Source organism: Neomonachus schauinslandi, chromosome 6 (genome assembly GCF_002201575.2).
Source record: "Neomonachus schauinslandi chromosome 6, ASM220157v2, whole genome shotgun sequence".
Lineage (NCBI taxonomy): Eukaryota > Metazoa > Chordata > Mammalia > Carnivora > Phocidae > Neomonachus > Neomonachus schauinslandi.
This window is the reverse complement of record NC_058408.1, coordinates 142741984-142761660: the sequence shown is the minus strand read 5'-3', so window position 1 is coordinate 142761660 and position 19677 is coordinate 142741984. Positions and strand designations below refer to the sequence as shown.

General features: G+C 53.7%; 1 protein-coding gene across 2 annotated transcripts in view; it reads right to left on the bottom strand.

Annotated features, from left to right (window-relative positions):
* GRK5 (G protein-coupled receptor kinase 5) overlaps positions 1 to 19677 on the bottom strand; it is a 206839-nt gene that overhangs the window by 107262 nt on the left and 79900 nt on the right. For both annotated transcript variants that reach the window (XM_044916610.1, XM_044916611.1), the window contains exon 2: positions 1781 to 1876. In XM_044916610.1, the coding sequence (XP_044772545.1) occupies positions 1781 to 1876 (96 nt within the window). The remainder of the gene's footprint in view (positions 1 to 1780; positions 1877 to 19677) is intronic.

Sequence of the window (19677 nt, the reverse complement as noted above, 5' to 3'; positions counted from 1 at the left end):
CCACCCTGCCCCAGGTGTCCCCAGCATCAAGGGTGACTGTAGCACCCCCAGCACGGAAAGGGCCCAGCAGAGTGGTGGCTGCTGGGCATTCCAGAAAGAAAGCTGGAGTGCTAAGGGGAGGGTGTCCTGGGCTCCTGAGGAGGGCTCCAGTGAAGCCCCATTTACACACATGGTCTCATTTGACTGGGTTAATGATCACTTCTTTCACCTGAGGAAACGGAGGGTCAATAAGATTAAGTGACTCGTCAGGTGGAATCTGAACCCAAGTCTGTCTGAATCCATTGACCCTGATCCCTTAGGCCAGTTCCATTCACACCAAGAACACGGTGGGGGATCTGATCTGAGTTGTTAAGGTGAACGGTGGATCTTGAGGACATTTCCCCATGCTTCAGCAGCCCACCTGCTTCAGCTGCTCATATCTGCCTTCATGGGGTGCACGTGGCTTCCTTTCATTTCATAAACACTAATTAAGGGAGCTCCATGGTAGGCATGTGGGGCACACAGAGCAAACAGTTGTCACCTGCTGTCACAGCAAAGCAGAAGAATCTGGAGGGTGGGCCAAGCAGCCAGGACTGAGCAGGCTTGGGATGCCATGTAGGTCCTGCCTGGCCTGGGAAACTAGCAGAGGCCAGGCCACCTGGAAAAGCCATTCAGAAAACCTAAGTGATCGTGAGTGGCCTCACATTTCATGGCAGGCATTGGGCAGTTCACCCACAGCCCCAGGCAGAAGTCCCAAGGGCAGCTAGGCCCACAGAGTTCTGGGTGACAAGGCCACCCTATGTCCAGTGCTCAACGGATCTTGGTGTAATAAGAAGTGGTTAACACGTCCATGCCCTCCAATAGTCAGGAGCAGGTAAGAAGCCTTCATATGGCAAGGGGCGTATCAAGAGCTCACAGGGGAGAAGGGCCAGGGCCCCCACCAGTATGGAGGAGCCTCATCATGTCCACCCCTCTCTGGGAGCCCTGTGTCCTCAATTGGTGAGTTTGGCTGTGCCAGCCCCATGAGAAACAAGGCCCCTCTGTTGTGGGAGGTGCTTGGCTGAGTGGATACCCAATAAAGAGGACTGGGCTGTCCCACTGAACAGGGTGGCCCCTCCATGAGCATCAGCATCCTCAGCAAGAGGAAAGGGAACCCAGACATTCACCCCACCCTCAGCTCCCAAAGCCTGCTTGCTGAGGGCAGAGCCCACAGGCTCCGGGCAAGAAGGGTGGAAGGCTGTGAGGGGGCACTCAGTGCCAGGCCTGGCCCACCTCCACCACCCTCCCACAAGCTGTGCAACTTTGGGCCACTTACAGATCCTCAGTTTCCCCATCTGAAAGATGGAGGAAAAAAACCCAGTACTTGCCTCCAAGGGTAATTGGGAGATAATCCTGCCCAGCACACACCAAATATTCAATGAATGTTTCCTATTTTTTTTTAGGCGGGGGCGGGGGCGGTTGGGGGGAAAAGGGGAAAGGGAGAGGGAGAGAAAGAATCCTAAGCAAGCTCCACGCCTAGCACAGAGCCCAACTCGGGGCTTGAACCCACAACCCTGAGATCACAACATGAGCCGAAATCAAGAGTCGGACGCTTAGCCAGCTGAGCCACCCAGGTGCCCCTGTTAGTTTCATCTTTATGTCAATTAGCAAGGATGTCAGCCTGGAGCTCCTATCTGGAATCACTCTGCTGCATTAACGGGTTCGTATTTGACTCACTGTATAAACAGTTTGTTGGTCAACGGGCTCGTTGCTCCTCTCCCAGCCCCTTCCCCGCACCCCCTCCAGGCAGAGGACAGCTTACCTATGGTCCTTCGGAGGTCTTCACACTGGCTAATGTGAGGAAACTTCAGGATGTCCTTCCACTTCTTGCTTTTCCCCTTGCGCTTTCCTCCACCCCCTGCAGAAATGGGGGGAAAAGATGTTGGGCTGATGTTGGTCTTGTCCAAGGCTCCAGAGCCTGGTTCCCAACCCAGTGAGTCTGTCCACCAGCTTCGGGGGCTGGGAGACAGCCAGGGGGCTTAAGGTCAAGTCAGTGACACACCCCAAACCCCAGCAGGGACACACACCCCCTCCTGGCTGGCATCAAGCCTGTGCGTTCTCCCCGCACAGTCGGGCCTGGGCCCCTCGACCAGCAGGAGCAGACGAGCCCCTCCAGTCAGCCAGGCCTGAGCCCACACCCGGTGCCCTGTTCTTTGTCGACATCTCCCACTGCTGTTCAGGCCTGCTGGGTGCCCAGCCTCTGGCCCCAGACTAGACCCCAACCTTCCCACGGCAGGGACCAGATCGGCTGGACTTCATATTGCCTTCAGGCTCAGGAAATCCTCACAGAAAGGATCCACAAGTGAGTGGACTGCAGCCCCCTCATTGCCTCTTTTGTCCTCTTGTTTCCTGTGGAGAGTCCCCTTTCCCAACTGGAGGCCAGATGTCGTGAGCAGGGACTTCAATTTCCACTCGTCTCCTGTACCCCCTTCTTCTCCCTCCTCACAAACCCCACGGTCGCAGAGGCTGCATTCTCAAGGCTGGAAGGACTCCAGAAGGGCCCCTTCCTGCCTCACATCCTCCCCGGTGTGCACGTATGATGAGCACGCACACGCTAGGGACATGCATGTGTAATACACAGGCACACATGCTGAACACACGTGCAATGAAGATGCACACATGCTGACCCCACGCACATGATGATTAGGCAGTGAACACACAGAGCTGAGTAAGGTATACACACGGGGCATGCCCATCACCCACGCTACTCCTTCTCCATGGGACAGTGGACATATGTCAGAACACTCAGGTGTGCAAACAGCAAGGGGAAGCGCCAACTCTCGCCCGTGTCCCTGAGCCCACCAATGCTTGGGCCTCAGACCCAGAGGCCCCACTGTGTCATGGCCAGGACTCTCAAGGGACTGAGATGCCATCACCCACCCCCCACCCCCAGAGTGGCCTCAGATACCATCTTGCTAAAGGTCACATAGCCCTTTAGACCCCTCAGTATCTTGGGATATTAAGGACCTTTTACTTTCCTTCACACAGTCAACACCTCAACCCCTGTGGAGTTTGGGGCCCAGTTAGAGAAATAGGATCTGGGACAGAGCTTGGGCACCCTGGGCCTGCTCCCTGCTCTGGGTGGGTATGCAGTGCCTCCGGTCTCTAACGCTCCCAGAGCAGGCCTGGGCCCCTCTCTCCAACCAGCAAACCGAGGGATGCAGGAGGAGCTTAGCTTGTACCCACCTTGGCCCAGTGTGTGCCCCAGGGCTGGCAGGGAGCTGGTCTCCATGAGTGAGGATTCCTTACTGTCAACCCTGCTGCCCTGGGCAGCTGAGGCCAGGTTCCCCATCAGTGAGTTGGGTTAGCTTCTGAGGCCAGGACCAGGACCCCCACCCCGGGGGCTGGGAAGTAGGAGAGGGAGCTGATGCGGGGGGCGGGGGTCCTTTCTCTGCTCTCTGTTCATCCTATCTTCCTTCCTTTCCAATCTCTGCAGAAGGCAAAGGCCTCAGACTCCAAGGGGCAGAATGAGTGTGCACTGGGCACTTGCTGTGGCCAGGTACCATTTGAACATTATCTTATTTAATCCTCAGAATGACTTTTTGAGAAAGAGATCAGTGGACGGACACTTGGGTTGTTCCCACCGCTTGACTTTTGTGATTGATGCTGCTATGGATATCTGAGTCCCTGCTTTCAATTCTTTTGGGTCTATGCCCAGGAGGGGAATCGCTGGATCACATAGTAGTTCTATCTTTCTATGGAACTGATGAAACCTTCTTGACAATATGGACTACCAGGCTGTACCACATCAGGCCGTACCCCAACAGCCTGCGATCAAAACCCAGGGATGTGACTTTTGAAAAGGCTCCCCAGGTGATTCTTAGGTGGCCAATCTATGGAAATTAGGGGTCTATTTTACACATGTACACACGTGTGTGTGTGTGTGTGCATACTTTTATGGATTAATTTATCCATTAGGAAAATTAACACTGACTCGTTAATTCACTCAACCAATATATATTGAGCATCTACTAAATGCCAAGCTCTATGCAGGTGCTGGGAACACAGTGGCAGGCAAGAGACACAGGGTGTCGCCATTTGGGGGCTTCTAATCTAGCAAGGAAGACAGACATTAAAGACTTTATTTCAGTGGTTCTCAACCCAGGCGATTTGTCCTCTGGGGGCCATTTGGCAATGTCTAGGGATATTTTTGGTTGTCACAGCTGGGCTGGGGATGCTACTGGCCATGAGTAGGCAGAGGCCAGGGATGTGGTTACACACTGCACAATGCATGGGACAGGCCCCGACAACACAGAGCAATCTGATCCAAAACGTCAATAGTGCTGAGGAGGAGAAACACTGCTCTATTTAACAAGCATTTTGACCACTCAGCAGTGCAGGGTTTGGGGGAGACGTTAGTAATGGGGCAATGTGTCGTTGAAGTTGGAATTAGGAAGGGAGGGAGAGGGTCCCACACAGCCACCCAGGGGGCTGCCCCAGGGCGAGAAGGCAGACTTCCCAACCCACATGGGGCTCCTTGCCTCCTATTCCTTCCCTCCTCAGTGCCCGGAACAGGGCAGGGACTGGGGTAGGCAGAATAAGGCTCCCCAAAGTGTCCATGTCCTACTCCCTGGCGCCTGTGGATATGTTAGGATACATGACAAAGGGGAATGAATACTGCAGATGGAAGTAAGGATAACAGCAGGAACATTATCCCAGATGGTCCCAATGTAACCATTAGGGTCCTTACAAGAGGGAGAAGAGTCAGTTTAGAGTGATGCTGGGTGAGAAGGACCGGCCTCTTCTGTCTTTGAAGATGGAAGGGGCCACGAGAAAGCGGGCAGCCTCCAGAAACCAGAAAAGGCAAGAAAACAGATTCTCCTTGAGAGCCTCCTGAAAGAACGGAGCCCAGCCAACACCCTAGTTTTAACCCAGTGAGACCCATGTCCGACTTCTATAACTCAATAATTTGTGTTCCTTTCATCCACTGGGGTCGTGGTACGTGTTACTGCGGCAATAGAAAACTAATACAGGGACGCTCTCAGTAGGGTGTCCCCTTAAATGGCCGCAGGGATCCCGAATGGCCTCCCCACTCACCTGGCCTCCAGTTCCTTAAAAAGTCTCATGACGGGCGCCTGGGTGGCTCAGTCGGTTAAGCCACTGCCTTCGGCTCAGGTCATGATCCTGGAGGCCCGGGATCGAGTCCCGCATCGGGCTCCCTGCGCAGCAGGGAGTCTGCTTCTCCCTCTGACCCTCCCCCTTCTCATGCTCTCTCTATCTCATTCTCTCTCTCAAATAAATAAACAAAATCTTTAAAAAAAAAAAAAGTCTCATGACATAAACCCTGCCCCTCCGTAACTCACACAGGCTGGAGCAAGGTCTCGTCTTCACCATAACCAAAACTCGCCTCGAAGAGGTCTCCACTTCCAGATATCTGGCTCTTAAGTGTGCTGCTGGGTTAGCAGATGGCGTATCTGATACTGTTTATTATTTCAACCGGATGTGATTGTTTCTCAGGACCCTGAGGCAGCGAGCGTGACCACCCTGCTGCGGAAGTTCCTTGCGTGTCCCCACCCTGTGGCCTCCACTGCCCCAGGCCCACCTCCCTGCTTGGGAGGGGTGTCAGGCCTATAGGAGGGCTAGAGCCAACACCTCTCCACCACTGATGGAGGCCCCAGCAGCTGGGGTGGCCAGTTCCCAGGCCTGCCCCTCCACCACTGGTCACCCATTCTCCTTGGCCAAGCCTTTCACCATGGGGTCACCGTCCCCCCAAGCTTTATTTCCTCCCTGCCATTGCTCTCAAGGCCTTTGCACTCACTGTCCCCTCTGGCAGGAGCATCTTCTGCCTACCCAGTGTGAGTGTTTCTCCTCCACGCTTCAAGTCTTAATGCCGGCATCCAGGTTCAAGACTGTCCTGAGCGCTGTATGGCCATCCCGGAGGGCCTTCTCCCACCTGGGTAGCTGAAGTGGGCCCCGTTCTCTGCCTTCACAACTGCCACTGAACAGCGTTTGGGAGGCCCTGGGCAGTTGGGCAGCCTCTCTCTCTCTCTCTCTCTCTCTCTCGCACACTCTCGTCAGCTGACAGATTCCCTGATCCATTCTCTCAACACATTCGGCCCATTTTCACTGACGTGCCCAACCTGTATGTGTGACGTCATTCCCAGATTCCCAGCACCGGCCCCAGCTCCCATCAGTACCCCACAGCTTCCTATTTAGTGCTTTACTTGCCTAGCCTCAGTCTCCCTGCTCGAGGGAAGACCATGGTGGCAGGGGCCTGGGTGTCTGTGCTCTCTGTTGCTCTCTCCTGGCCCACTGTAGATGCTCAAACAGCATTTGCCAAGCAGATGCAAGTGTCGTCCCTCTGACCTCTGTATGCATCATCCTCTCCCCCCTCCCCGATCCCGTGACCCAGCAGGAGAAGTTCCTGATCCCTCCACCTGCTGGAGCCTTGCTCCTTCCTCAAACCCCCCAGACAATGCCCCTTCCAGGGCTGCCCTGGAGAGGCAGAGCTCCCTTGCCAAGCCCACAGCCCACTCCCAGCTCCACCCAGACCTTTTCAATGTCCCTCCAGAGAGTGGGGCAGCTCACACAACTTGCCTGGTTAATCACAAGCTTTCATTAAGTTAGGCTGACTGACTGGGTAAACAAATGTTTGCTGGAATCAGTGAAAACCTCCACCCCACCCCACCCTACCCCCAGCCGCCTGAGGTCAGCACTGAACTGGGTGGTATCTGTTTGGGGCTCATTAAGGTGGCATTAGCCCCATTTTACAGATGAGAAGCCAGAGGCTCAGGGAGAGGAATTCATGGGGAGTGAATGAGCCCCCCTGCACTGACTCACAGCCATTTCTTGTCTTGAGCAGCTTTGGGTTTTATTTGCTTCACCATCTGACCCACTGCTGCTCACAGTTTATCTTTCATGGGCTGGAAACGAGTCAGTGAACTGGACATGGTCCCTGCCCTCAGGAACATCCAGCTAGTTCCAGGCTTCAAAGAGCAGAGATGAGCAAGACTGCTCGGAGTGTGGCCTGGTAGGCGGGGGGCTGCACGGAGGAGGGGCAGCTCCAGCCAGGGAGGGGATGGCAGCAACACGGGCTGGGGGGCTAGACAAGAAGGGGTCCTGCCCAAGGAGGGAAGAGGCCAAGATGTTGGGGACACGGGCTGAACTCTGCCAGCTCACCACTCTGAGGAAAGACACCAAAGGATCGAGATGGCAGGTCTTGCTCCTGGAATGGGAAAGAGTCCAGGGCAAAATCCGGAGAAAGGTGGGCAACAGGAAGATAGGAGCGTTCCCTGACTTGGGGCCTCACCCCCAGCTGGCCCCATAAGAAGGAGGGGGCAGTTCCCAGAAGGAAATTGTTTAGCAAATCATTTCTCCTTCCTCCCGCCCCCAGGGTCCCCCTGGACTGCCAGCAATGGCCTCTTACGGATGCACCCAGGAGGGCTAAGGCAAGTGTGATAAGGGGGTGGCGGGCAGAAGGAGGGAGAGTAGCCGAGAGGAGCGGGGGCTCCTCTGGCAGGACAGCAAATCCTAGCAGGGACTAGAGTGTGGGGACAAAAGGCAAAGTAAGAGGTAGCTACCATTTCTTCAGCACGGGCCAAGCGCTCGTAAACTAACCGGCATTCCTTTTGCTCCGGCGGATGCCCCCAGGGAAGGATAAAAGGATGGCTCCAAAAAAGCTGCCATGAGAAAGTGGTCACTGTGGGGGAAGAAACTGGCTTACTGTCATTCTTGCTGCTTGTACTGGGCTCGAGGGAGGGGTTCATGCTCTGAGGGCAGAGGGAACCAGAGGGAGCACAGAGAGGCAGACCCATGCCTACTGTGGGGGACGGCGCTGGTGGGGGGCGGTACTGAGCTCTACGAGGGCGCAGACTTGGTGGATCCCAGTGATGAGGGGCTCTGAGCACGGAGGAGCCTCCAGCCCCCCCAGGGATTGTGGCCCTGTGGCACAGAGGAGTGGAGCTGCCAGCAGAGGCCCCTCCTCCGAAGGACACCGACAAAACCAGCAACAGCAGAGACCCCGATGGTCAGCGGGACTGCAAAGTTGTTGGCTGGACTCCTTCGAGCCCTGGGCCTTCTCTTTCCACCCTCGGAAGGAAGGGGGACAGCCCTTTGCCAAACAATTGACCCTGGGATTCTCATTAACCTTATGGTATGATATATTTGATCTGGAAATTAAAGAAATGCGACCCTTCCTGTACTCCGAGGGTCCGGGGACAACCCATTTTGCCGATGAGAAAACAGTCTCAGAGGGGCAAGAACCTTGCCTCAAATCACTCAAGCGGCCGCATCACAACCTGAGCCAGGACCCTGGTGTTGGACTCTTAGTCTAAAGTTCTTTCTACCCTGCTGACAAATGAGCAGCTGATCAGAGGAAAGCGGCCTTGGGGGAAGCTGAGGAAGCCTCCATGCATTTGTTGGGGAGATCTTCCTTCACACCCTTGAATCAGAGGGTCAGTGTGGTCCTTGGATCAGCAGCATCAGCTTCACTGGGTAACTTGTTAGAAATGCAGATTCTCAGGCCCAACCATAGACGTATTGATTCAGAAACTCTGGGAGTGGCACCCAGCCACCTGTGTATTAATGAGCCTTCCAGGCGATTCTGATGCTCACTCAAGCTTGAGAACCACTGCCCTAAAGTAAGAGAAAGTTCCTGAACATCACACGAGAAATGGGAAGATGGGACCACTCTCTCTGGGAACTTCCCTCTCTCTGATCGGTGATTTCTGCCCTGCCTACTTCTAAAAAGGATTAAAAGAAACACAGCAGGATTGGGACAAACCACCAAAAATGTTCCTCCCAGCCCCCAAATTCAGTGATCCTGGGATCTGACTGACAAGCACCTGCCTGACTTGAGCTTCTTCTCACACGGATGCTTGACAGCGTCAGCCACTTAACTAGGCCACCAGCCAGGGCAAGGGGCAAACTGTACAAAAGCCCTCCTAGGGCGCCTGGGTGGCTCAGCGGTTAAGCGTCTGCCCTCGGCTCAGGTCATGGTCCCAGGGTCCTGGGATCGAGCCCCGCATCGGGCTCCCTGCTCTGCGGGGAGCCTGCTTCTCCCTCTCCCACTCCCCCTGCTTGTGTTCCCTCTCTGTCAAATAAATAAAAAAAATCTTAAGCAAACAAAAAAAAAGCCCTCCTATTTCCAACATGCTCAGTGCTGGCTTATAAGGGTCCAGGTTGGGAAGCCGGCCTCAGGGAACCCCACTTCATGCCCCCAGGCCCTGGCCTGGCTCCCTAACAGGCTGGGCAGGACTGCCCTCAAGCCCCTCCTGTACCAGAAGTGAACGCTTCCTCTACTGGGTGTCTCCGCGTTCTGACGGCCTCTGGACCGTGACTGTTCTACGGATCCCAGAGAGGAGAGAACCATCTATGGAGATGGGCCTGCCAGGGTCCACAGAGGACCTGATACGGTGTGTGGGCCCTGAGGAGGAAGGATGTTTTCCCACAGAGCTCAAATCAAAAACAGTGTTGGTGAGTACAGTTCTACCCAAGGTTAGCAGTAAGAGAGACTCATTTGAGTTGACCTGCAAAGAAGGGGATTGTTACCAGGATCACGGAGGCCTCTAAGAATCCAAGGAAAGGCAGCTAAGAGCAGCTGGGTTTGTGGGAGTCAGAAGGCCATGGAGACATAGAGAAGCTGGGGCTGAGGTGTCCGCCCCCCCATGCCACCACGTACCCCTCTGCAGACCATACCAGGCTCACTCACCCCTCTGCCCAGGCCCAGTTGGCCGCTGGTGTACAACAAGGAATTTGACTGGTCTTTGTCCCTGGTTCCTGGGAGGTGACCTCCAAGTCCTTGGAATTTTCCATGTGATAGAGTGTTGTTTTTATTCATAGTGGATCCCCCCCAAACGTACCCGAGTTTATGCTAACAAGAAGGCTCAAGATGGGGCTGGCCATGCTGGAATGACCAACCATAGGATTGGGTAGGTTCTGAACCCAGTGATAATATCCTGACCTCTGAGGAGAGACAGGGGCTGGAGATGGAGCTCAGCCACGTGGCCAGCGATTCAATCAGTCATGCCTAAGTAATGAAACCCCAATAAAAACTCTGGGCACCTGGCTCAGGCGAATTTGCTAGCTGCTGCCGGAAAGGTAACGCATCCCTCACGAGCCCTATGCATCTCTCTCTTGCTGGTTTGGCTTTGTGTCCTTTAGTGCTGATAAAATTGCAAGTAAAGTGCTCTGAGTTCTGTGAATCATTCTAGTGAATTATCACACCTGAGGGTGTGAGAGAGTTCCTGAATTTGTAGCCAGTACGGTCGGGCCCTGAGAATCTGCATTTCTAACAAGTTACCCTGAATTTGACGCCCCCCAAACTTGCAGCCGGGGTCTGAAGGGAAGGCAGACTGTGGGACTGCACCCCTCATCTGGAGTCTGTGTTAATTCCAGGATTAGTTAGTATCAGAAATATATTATAGCTGTCAAGGACCCCAAGTCCTCAGGACGCTCTAGACCAGCTCACCACCTGCCTGCCAGAACCCCGATTCTAAAGGCCCAAGGAACAAATCTGACTGGCCAACTCATCTTTTCTCTCCAGGCCACAAGTCATGGGCCAGCCCAGACTCTACACAATCCAATCAGGTCTGGCCTTTGCAGATAGGAGGCTTGGGAATGCAGGCCAAGCAAGCAGGCAGCCGGCCTCCCTGGGCTTGGGCTCACACGTTCAAGAGCAGGGGCCCCCATGACAGGGCCAAACATCACCAGAGGTAGCACGAGCAAGACCACAGAAACAACCACTCTCGCTTCTAGAACAGTTTGGGGTGCTGCCAGTCGAAGGTACAGGATGTGGGGGGGATGGGGCCCAGACTGCAGCAGCCCCAGGATTCCCACTAGGGCCACTTCCCCCTGCTGCCTCAAGGCCCCCCCCGCCTCCCTCCATGGCCTGTGGGTGGCTGGGGGCCACAAGGCTCAGAAAGGTCAGCATTATGCTAACGCAAGGGACCAACCTCGTCAGAAATCCAAATGCTATTGTAAAGCAGGGGGGCATGAAAACTGGAGGTGCTCTCTCTCTCTCTCAGCACACTTTGATCAAGGTCTGGGAAGTTCTCAGGTATCCTGCTGACTGTACGTGGGAAGGATTTCTCCCCGTGTTCCCAGCGGCAAGAGGCTGATGACTCACCCCCGCCAGGCCAGTCGAGTGGAACGTAGTGTTACAGTTTTGTTTTGTTTTGTTTTTTTAAAGGAAGTTTTTTTTTTTTTTAGATTTTATTTATTTATTTGACAGAGAGAGACACAGCGAGAGAGGGAACACAAGCAGGGGGAGTGGGAGAGGGAGAAGCAGGCTTCCCGCTGAGCGGGGAGCCTGATGCGGGGCTCGATCCCAGGACCCTGAGATCATGACCTGAGCCGAAGGCAGATGCTTTAACGACTGAGCCACCCAGGCGCCCCCGTAGTGTTACAGTTTTGCCTGTGACGTCTGTGGGGCTGAAGAATCTGTTCCACTCCCTTCTACCCAGGTGCGCTTTCAGGAGTCGGTTTCCAAAGCACGGCCAGCAGGCTGGCTTTCCAGAAAATATCACCGCAGAGAGGCTGGCGGTGTCTCAGAGGCCACAGGCAAAGCGGAGGAGGCCCGTTCTTCTGCTGAGGTAGGTTGCTTCCAACCCCTGCCCTTCCCGTCACTGGTATCTCTGTCCCCTCCCCCCCGGGCCCTGCCACCTTTGCCACCAGCGGGGCACCGCAGCTGAAGCTGATGAGGTAGGTGTGCGGCATCTCACTGGTTCAAAGGCTCGCCTCATCCAGCCCCGAACAGGGCAAGATTCCAATTACAGGACCCTGTCGGGTCCGCAGCACCAGCGTGGTCTGTGCCTCAGGGCACCCTCCTCTGTGACGTTTCTAGATGCCTCTGAATCAAAACGACTCCTGCCCTCACTTCCTCCATGACCACACTGTCCCAAAGTGCCCGAGCGGGGAGGTCAGGATGGGGTGGGGCCAGGTGGAGATGCCCCCATAACTACCCGCTGATTGAAACGTTTAGAGAAAAACAGCACGGAAGGGGCCGCCAAAGGCCCCCGTGGCCCAGAACGCCCTGAGATGTGCCGCTCGTGCTGGGCTGAGTCCGCGGTACCTCAGGGCAGGAAGCATCACGTAGTCTTCAAGTGTGTTCGGTGCCTTCCTACTGGCATGGGACCCCCAGGGTGGGCCAGCGAGGGAAGAAGGGGGTAGGCACTGAGTCTCTCCCCGCCCCAGGCTGCCTGCTTCCAACAGCCTGACGAAACCACCAACTTCACCACACAGTAGATGCTGACCCTGCTTAGCACTTCAGAGACCTCAGGGATAGGCCCAGAAAGCAGGATGAAGCCCAGGCTCTGTTCAAAAGGTTGCCAGTCTGGGGCAGGTGCAGTCAGACCAGGGAGCAACCTGCCTAAGTCAGTAAAACGAGGAGATAGAGGAGACGGGGAGGGCCCGAAGGCCTTTCCAGGCCCCGTTAACCTGCCTGGGAGCTGAACTCAGCTGCTTAGTTGGGGGCTCCCGGTGTTCAAGGGGACCCCCCCGCCACGAAGGCAAACAAAAACCATGGTGGGCACACGGGAGTAGGGCATTAGCACACCCCAGGCCTGGAGGACATGGGGAGGCAAAGACTCACCGCTATCCCGACCCCAAAATGTTTCAGGGCCGCTGCTGTCAGCCACGAGAACCTGAAACCTCCACTCTGCTCTCAAAAGGAATTGCGGTGTTGAAGTGGTGTGAAGCATGGGGGGCCGCACCGGGCCTGTGGGGCCTGCGGCCTGTGGGCAGATCCCAGCACCTCTGGGCCCCCTCATGGCCTCACCACAGTCGGGTTTCCAGAGCAGACAAACTTCGCCACAACCAGAAGGATCCCGCAACCTCAAATTAGGAAAACCCAAACCAACACCAGGCCTGGTAAGTGGTCGCCATGGGGACAGGGAGACATGGCCCCTGTCCAGCACGCTGAGCCCGAGAGCAAGGAGGCTGCAGGGCCCAGGGGCTAGGGGACCGTCCCTCCTAGGAAACCTTGCTGCTGAGGGCAGTCCTAAGACTGGGCCACCTTGACCAAAGGCTGCTTGAGTGACAGCTGGGCTGTTTACCCAGGGCTCTCCTGCCCCCCGCCTCAAGGCCTCTTCCCTGCCGTATCAGTGGTCTTGTGTGGTCTTGCTACGCAGTGTTTTCTCCCGCAAAGGATACCGCTGCTACCCAACTTGTTTTGCTGGGTTCAGAATTAGTGCCAAGTGTGCAAAGCCCTTAGCATAGAGTAGGGGCTGACTAAATGTAGCCACCATCATCACGAGCATCACCATCCCCGCTACCATCTCCGTCACCATCATTTCTACCATCAACGTCACCATCACTACCATCCGCACCAACCATCCCACCACCATCCCCCCCCACCATCCCCCTCACCATCCCCACCATCCCCATCACCACCCCCACCATCTCCATCCCCACCACTATCATCACTCTATCACCAATACCACCACACGACTCTTACAGATAAGAGAACTGAGAACACAGAGCAAGGAACACACAGGAGGTCTCAAACTCAGATCTTCTGCATCCAAGTCCAGCCATCTCTCTGTCCTACCACGACCCCCCCAGCGCATCACGCACAACTTTTTCATCAGCATGATGTCAGCATCTGCCCAAGGTTCGTCAAAGGGTGCCACAGAGAAGTCAGGCAGTGGCTACATGATTTGGACCCGTTCCCTCTCTGACCTCACTGGCCCCTACTCCCTGGCTCGCTCCCTCACTCCCACCACACTCTCCTCCAAGACCTCAAACACCGCAGGCACCTTCCCACTGAGGCCCTCTGCTCCAGCTCAGGAGTTAGCGAACATTTTCTCTAAGGGCCAGATGGAGTCTCTGGGTCACAGACAATATGTAAACAAATGGGCTATATTCCAGCAAAACTTTATTACCAAAGCAGACAGCAGGCTGGATTTGGCCCCACTGGTCTGAGGTTGCCTAAGTTTATCTGCCTGGAACCCTCTTTCCTCTCCTGGGGAGAAAACATCTTCAGGGTTAACCCCTTCGCCTCCTTCAGGTTTTTGCACAGATCTCACTTTCTCCGTGACGTTAACCCTGACTGTCCTTTCTTTTCTCTAATAAATAATTTGAAGTGAAATAAATACAGTAAGAAATTAACCAGTTTTAGATGAACAACTAAGTGGAATCCAGAACATTCACAATGTTGGGCTAGTACCACCTCTATCTTGGTCCAAAACATTTCTTTCCCTCCAAAGTAACACCCACCGATCACCCTTTTTAATGCTACAACTGTGCCCGCCTCTCCTGAACCCTCCCTTTCTTTTACTTTTACTTTTTCATTTCCCTTGTACTTACCACCTTGTAACATTCTGCGTGGCTTGCGTATTCTGTTCATTGCTTCTTCCCTGTCTCTGCCCCGCCTTCCATGAGAATGTAGGCTTTGGGCACCTGGGTGGCTCAGTTGTTAAGCGACTGCCTTCAGCTCAGGTCATGATCCTGGAGTCCCGGGATCGAGTCCCGCATCGGGCTCCCTGCTCGGCGGGGAGCCTGCTTCTCCCTCTGACCCTCCCCCTCTCATGCTCTCTGTCTCTCATTCTCTCTCTCGCAAATAAATAAAATCTTAAAAAAAAAAAAAAAAAAGAATGTAGGCTTCATGAGGGCAGGGATCTTGTTTCCTCCCCTGCTACTCCCCAAGCACCCAGAATGGTGCCTGACACTGAGTAAATGCTCTGTACATCACTGATGAATAGACAGATCAACAGATGGAGAGACAGGCCCGGAAGAGAAGAGATGATTTCCAAAGGGACTTTAAAATAAACACACACATCAAAAAACACATCACACACCATAGTCTTTTCTGAGCCTGAGTTTTCCTCCCTCAAAATGGGAACACAGACGGTGTCTGGGTGGCTCAGTCGGTTAAGCGTCTGCCCTTGGCTCAGGTCATGATCCCAGGGTCCTGGCATCGAGCCCTGTGTCAGGCTCCCTGCTCAGCTGGGAGCCTGTTTCTCTCTCTGTTCCTCCCTCCAGCTCTGCTCTCTTTCGCTCTCTCTCTCAAATAAATAAATAAAATCTTTAAAAAACAAAGTGGGAACACAACGGTCTTCCCTGGGAGGGGCAGGGCGCAGACAGCCTCCCCTGCCCTTCCCCTCGGTTATGTCTCCTCCTATCCCCGCATCAGCTATCCCAACCCTGAACTTAGAGCCCCTTCTCCCTGGGCAGCGTGGAAAGAGAAGGCAGGGGCTCTCATCAAACAGGCAGGGTTGGACTTCTGGCCCTTCTGTCTGTGAGCTGAATGACCATAGGCCACCTCGCCAACCTCTCTGAGCCAGTTTCCTGATTGGTATAAATAATGTCCAGATGCCCTTTGTGAGGGTCAGACAGAGCATGTGCTTAAAGCCCTAGGGCTGTACCAGGCACCAGATAGGTACTAACATGATTTAAACCCTGTTGCTCCCCATCATGGCTCCCTACACCTCCCCACCCTGGGGCTTCCCACCTTTTTCTCTATCCCTCTGTGTCTCTTTAGGAGTTTAGAGAAATTTCCTTCAGGAGAAAGCAGACACCTCATCCTTTTGCAAAAAATGTCCTTTCCAAGGAAAACCATATTTCAAATGTATTTTGGGGCTTACTACACTTTGTCCACACTGGTTTTCACAGTTGAGGAAGTTTGGCCACAAAAACTAACTTTTCACTGCAAAAGTCATCCTCTTCTCTCAGCAAAGCCCAAATTTGGTTACTTTTGTCTTCAGTATGTTTTCTCCTGGTTAAAGAAGAGAAAGGCTGGATGGGGGGGGGGGGGGCGAGCTGACCCCTGAGAAAAGCCACTGGCAGCTGAAGCTGGCCCCTGCAGCCCAGCTGTGGCTATTTGGTTGGAGAAATAAACAGGACTATTTGCTCAGGAAAAAATGCCCCAATTTTTCATAGGATATTCATAAAAATATTTGCATTTCCCTGTGAGTAATAATTACTTCTGCTGCCCCAAGAATGTTTGCATCACCTACCTAAAAGAAACTGAACAGACTCTTTAGAAATCCTTCCCAACCAAATTCCACCCAGCAACCTGGGTATGTGATGATGAAGATATGACAGCCCATGGAAGGGCTGGGAGCTCTGAGGTACAGATAGGAAAGGGAGAGCCCGGCCCTGGCCTGAGTGCTTCAGCTCCTTTTTATCTGAGCGTCAAGATGCCACAGCAAAATAGATTTACTGTGCACATGAGGAAACAAGCCCAGAGAGGCCAAGTATCTGGCCCAGGGTCACACAGCCACTAAGTGGCTAAGCTGGGATTTGAACCTCAGAATGCCTGATTCGTAACTCCCAGTCCATGTGGCCGACACGGAGTTAGTTCAGGGGATACATGAGAACTGGGCCCTCAGAAAGTTTTCCCAAAGTCTAAGACCACATAAGCCCAAAACCAGCGCAGCACAGATGGGGCTAGAGACAGAAGAGTTTCCAGTGCCAAGGTGAAGTTTCCCAAACTGGGGTCCAGAAGACAGTTCTTGATTCCCCTCTACCTATACCCAAAACATGCTTCTCCCCTAGTCTCCCCTTCTCAGCAAATGACATCACCATTCTCCCAGCCACTTAGGCCAAAAACCTAGGTATCATCCCTGATTCCATCTTCCTCCTGGCCTCAGTGGTAAGCAGCCTCCAAGACGGCCCAGTGATTCTTGCCTTCTGGTATTCACAGCCTCCATGGTCCCCTCCCACACTGAACCCATGTGACCAACAGGATGTTGGTGGAGGTGATGGAGTAGGACTCTGAGGCTGGTCATGAAGGTCATTGTGCCTTCTGCCCTGCTCTCTCTTGGCTCATTTGCGGGAAGGGCACTTGTGTAGACCTATGAAGAGGCTCAGGCAGGGAGGAGCTGAGACCTCCTGAAAACAGCCAGCCTTCATTTGCCGACCATGTGAATGAGCCCCCCTTGGAAGTGGAGCCTCCAGCCCCAGTCAAGCCTTTGGATGATGGCAGCCCCAGCCAACATCTTGACTGCAATCTCATGAAAGACCCTGAACCAGAACCACCCAGCTAAGTCGCTCCTAAATTCCTGACCCACAAAAACCATGAGATGACAAATGTTTGTTGTCATTCTAAGCTGCTAAGTTTGGGGTAATCTGTTACACAGCTACCGCTAACTAACCCTGCCTTCTACCTGCAACCATCCGTCAAGTCCCACCAGGCCCAATATGGACATATTGACTCTGCCATCTCCCTTCTCCTCCATGGCCACTGACTGGGGCCAAGCCACCATCACATCCCATAGGATGACAGCAGTAGCCTCCTGACTGGCCTCCCTGCCTCCACCTGCTTCCTGCCCAACCCATTGTCCATTACAGCCTGTGGCCTTCTACGAAGACAAACTACTTCCGGTCCCTCCAATGGCTCCCCATGGCCCATGGGATGAAACCTGAACTCTACCATGAGCTACGAGGCCCTGCAGGCTGAAGCCCACCTGCCCCCCTCCCCGGCCTCACCTCTGGGTTCACTCAGCTCCAGTGGCACTGCGCTGTCTTTTGTTCCTCAGATACACCAGCTCTTCCTGGTCTGAGCTGATGTCCTGGCTGTTTCTTCTGCCTGAAACACTCTTCCCATGACTCTACCTTTGGTTTCCAGCTGAGAAGTCACCTCCTCTCGAGGCCTTCACTGATCACTCTGTCTACTGGGCACCCTCATTATTCCCCATCACCACATCTTGTAGATTCCCTTTATAAACTATAATGACCTGAAATCATTTTATTCATTTATCTATTAATCCTGCTTACTACCATCCACTCTTCTCAACCCCTTAGGTTATTTTTTGGAAGCTGGCACCATGACTATACCCAGTGCCTGGCACCAAGCAAGTACACAATAAAATGTTGTTAAATGAAGGACTAAGTGAACTTCCTGTCTTAATGTGAGCAAGAAAAATCCCCTATCATTTCAGACCTTGGAATTCCCATCAAGGAGTCCTGGCCATGTGAGCCTGGCTGTGCCTTCCCCTCTCGGGGCCTCAGTTTCTCCAGACAAGGAGCTGGGTGGAGGAGCTCTCGGATCCTTATTCGTCCTTGCGATGGATCTGCAAGCAGTTTAGTCACATTCTGCGGAAGGGAAAGGAACCCTTTGCTGTGTGCTCCTGGAAGCAACTAGAGGGCCTCACCCTGGGGTTCTACAGAGCTGGCACTTGGTCCTTAAAGATCCCCCTCAAGGCAGCATCTCTGCAGAAAGAACTGTCTCCTTTAAATTCCTGACCCAGTAAAGCTCACGGGCTACCTCTCCCACGAGCACACTGGTAAGCTGAGAATGAGCCATGGCACCTGTGTTCCCTGCAAAGGCCTGGGGAACCGCCCACCACCGGCTGCCTCGAACTGTGGCCCCGGCTATGCTTGCGTGGCCCACAGAGACGGGCCGGGCATACGGTACAGACCGCGCCGTAGGTGACCACTCACAGGAGACTAAAGACGGTGTCTGGGGAAGGGGAGCATCCAGCTGGGCACTTACAGAGGCAGGGTCTATGCTGGGGTCCTAGGCCCCCATGACTACTTTCCCTCTGTACCTTCTCCTCCTAAGTCCATGACACAGCAGATTACTCTGCAGGGACAAGCCAGTTGGCCTTACAAAGTCTTCCTCTGAAATGCTTCCTTAATGGTGAAATGGCCAAGGACAGCTCTATTTGGCAGATTAGATTTCTACCCTTAGGAATTCAGAATCAAATTTGAATGCAAAAATCAGAGACTGCCACGAGGAGACAGTGAGTAGAACACGGTGGTCTGAGCTTCCTATTGATGCTGCAACAAATTACCACAAATTTAGTAGCTTCAAATAACATGAATTTATGATACTAAATTTCTGGAAGTCAGAAGTCTGAAACTGGGCTAAATTCATGGTGTGTGCAGGGCTGGTTCCTTCTGGAGGAGACTCTGTCCCCTCGCCTTTTCCAGCTTCAAGGGGCCGCCCTACATCCTTGGCTCGTGGTCCCTTCCTTGGTCTTCAAAGCCAGCAGCCTCATCGCTCTGACCCCTGGCTCTGTCGTCAAATCTCCCTCAGCCTCCCTATTGTCAGGACTCTTGTGATGACACTGGCCCACCTGGATAACCCAGGATAACCTCCCCATCCCAAGATCCTTAACTTCATCACCTCTGAAAAGTCCCTTTCACCGTGCAGCTAACATACAGGTGGCATGTGGACGTCATCATCTTTGAAGGACCCTTATGCAGTTAACAACAGTGGTGACTAAGATTCTATGCTCCAGGGGCACCTGGGTGGCTCAGTCAGTTTTGTCCAATTTGTGTCTGATTTCTGCTCAGGTCATGATCTCAGGGCTGTGAGATCGAGCCCCATATCGGGCTCCGTGCCCAGCACAGAGTCTGCTTGTCCCTCTCCCTCTGCCCCTCTCCCCACTCGCGTGCGCACTCCCTCTCTCAAATAAATAAATAAATAAATAAATAAGACCATATGTTCCAGAGCCAGACTGCCTGGCTTCAGATCCCTGCTGTGTCCTTTCCTAGCTGTGTCACTCTGGGCATATCACTCAACCTCTCTCTGCTGTAACTGATTCCTTTGTGCCTCAGGGACAGAAGTCCCGAGATGATGCGTGTAAAGCATTTGGTACAGTGAAGACAGTTCAGTGAAAGAGGGCTGTAATTATCCCCTTCTCTCCACCAGACTCAGAACTAATGGATGTCAGAGCTGGGAGGGGCCCCTCACTGAACGGCTAGGGACAAAGAGGCCCAGAGGGGAGAAGTGAGTCATGCAGGTCATACAGCATTTTCTCTGACAGCTTCCCA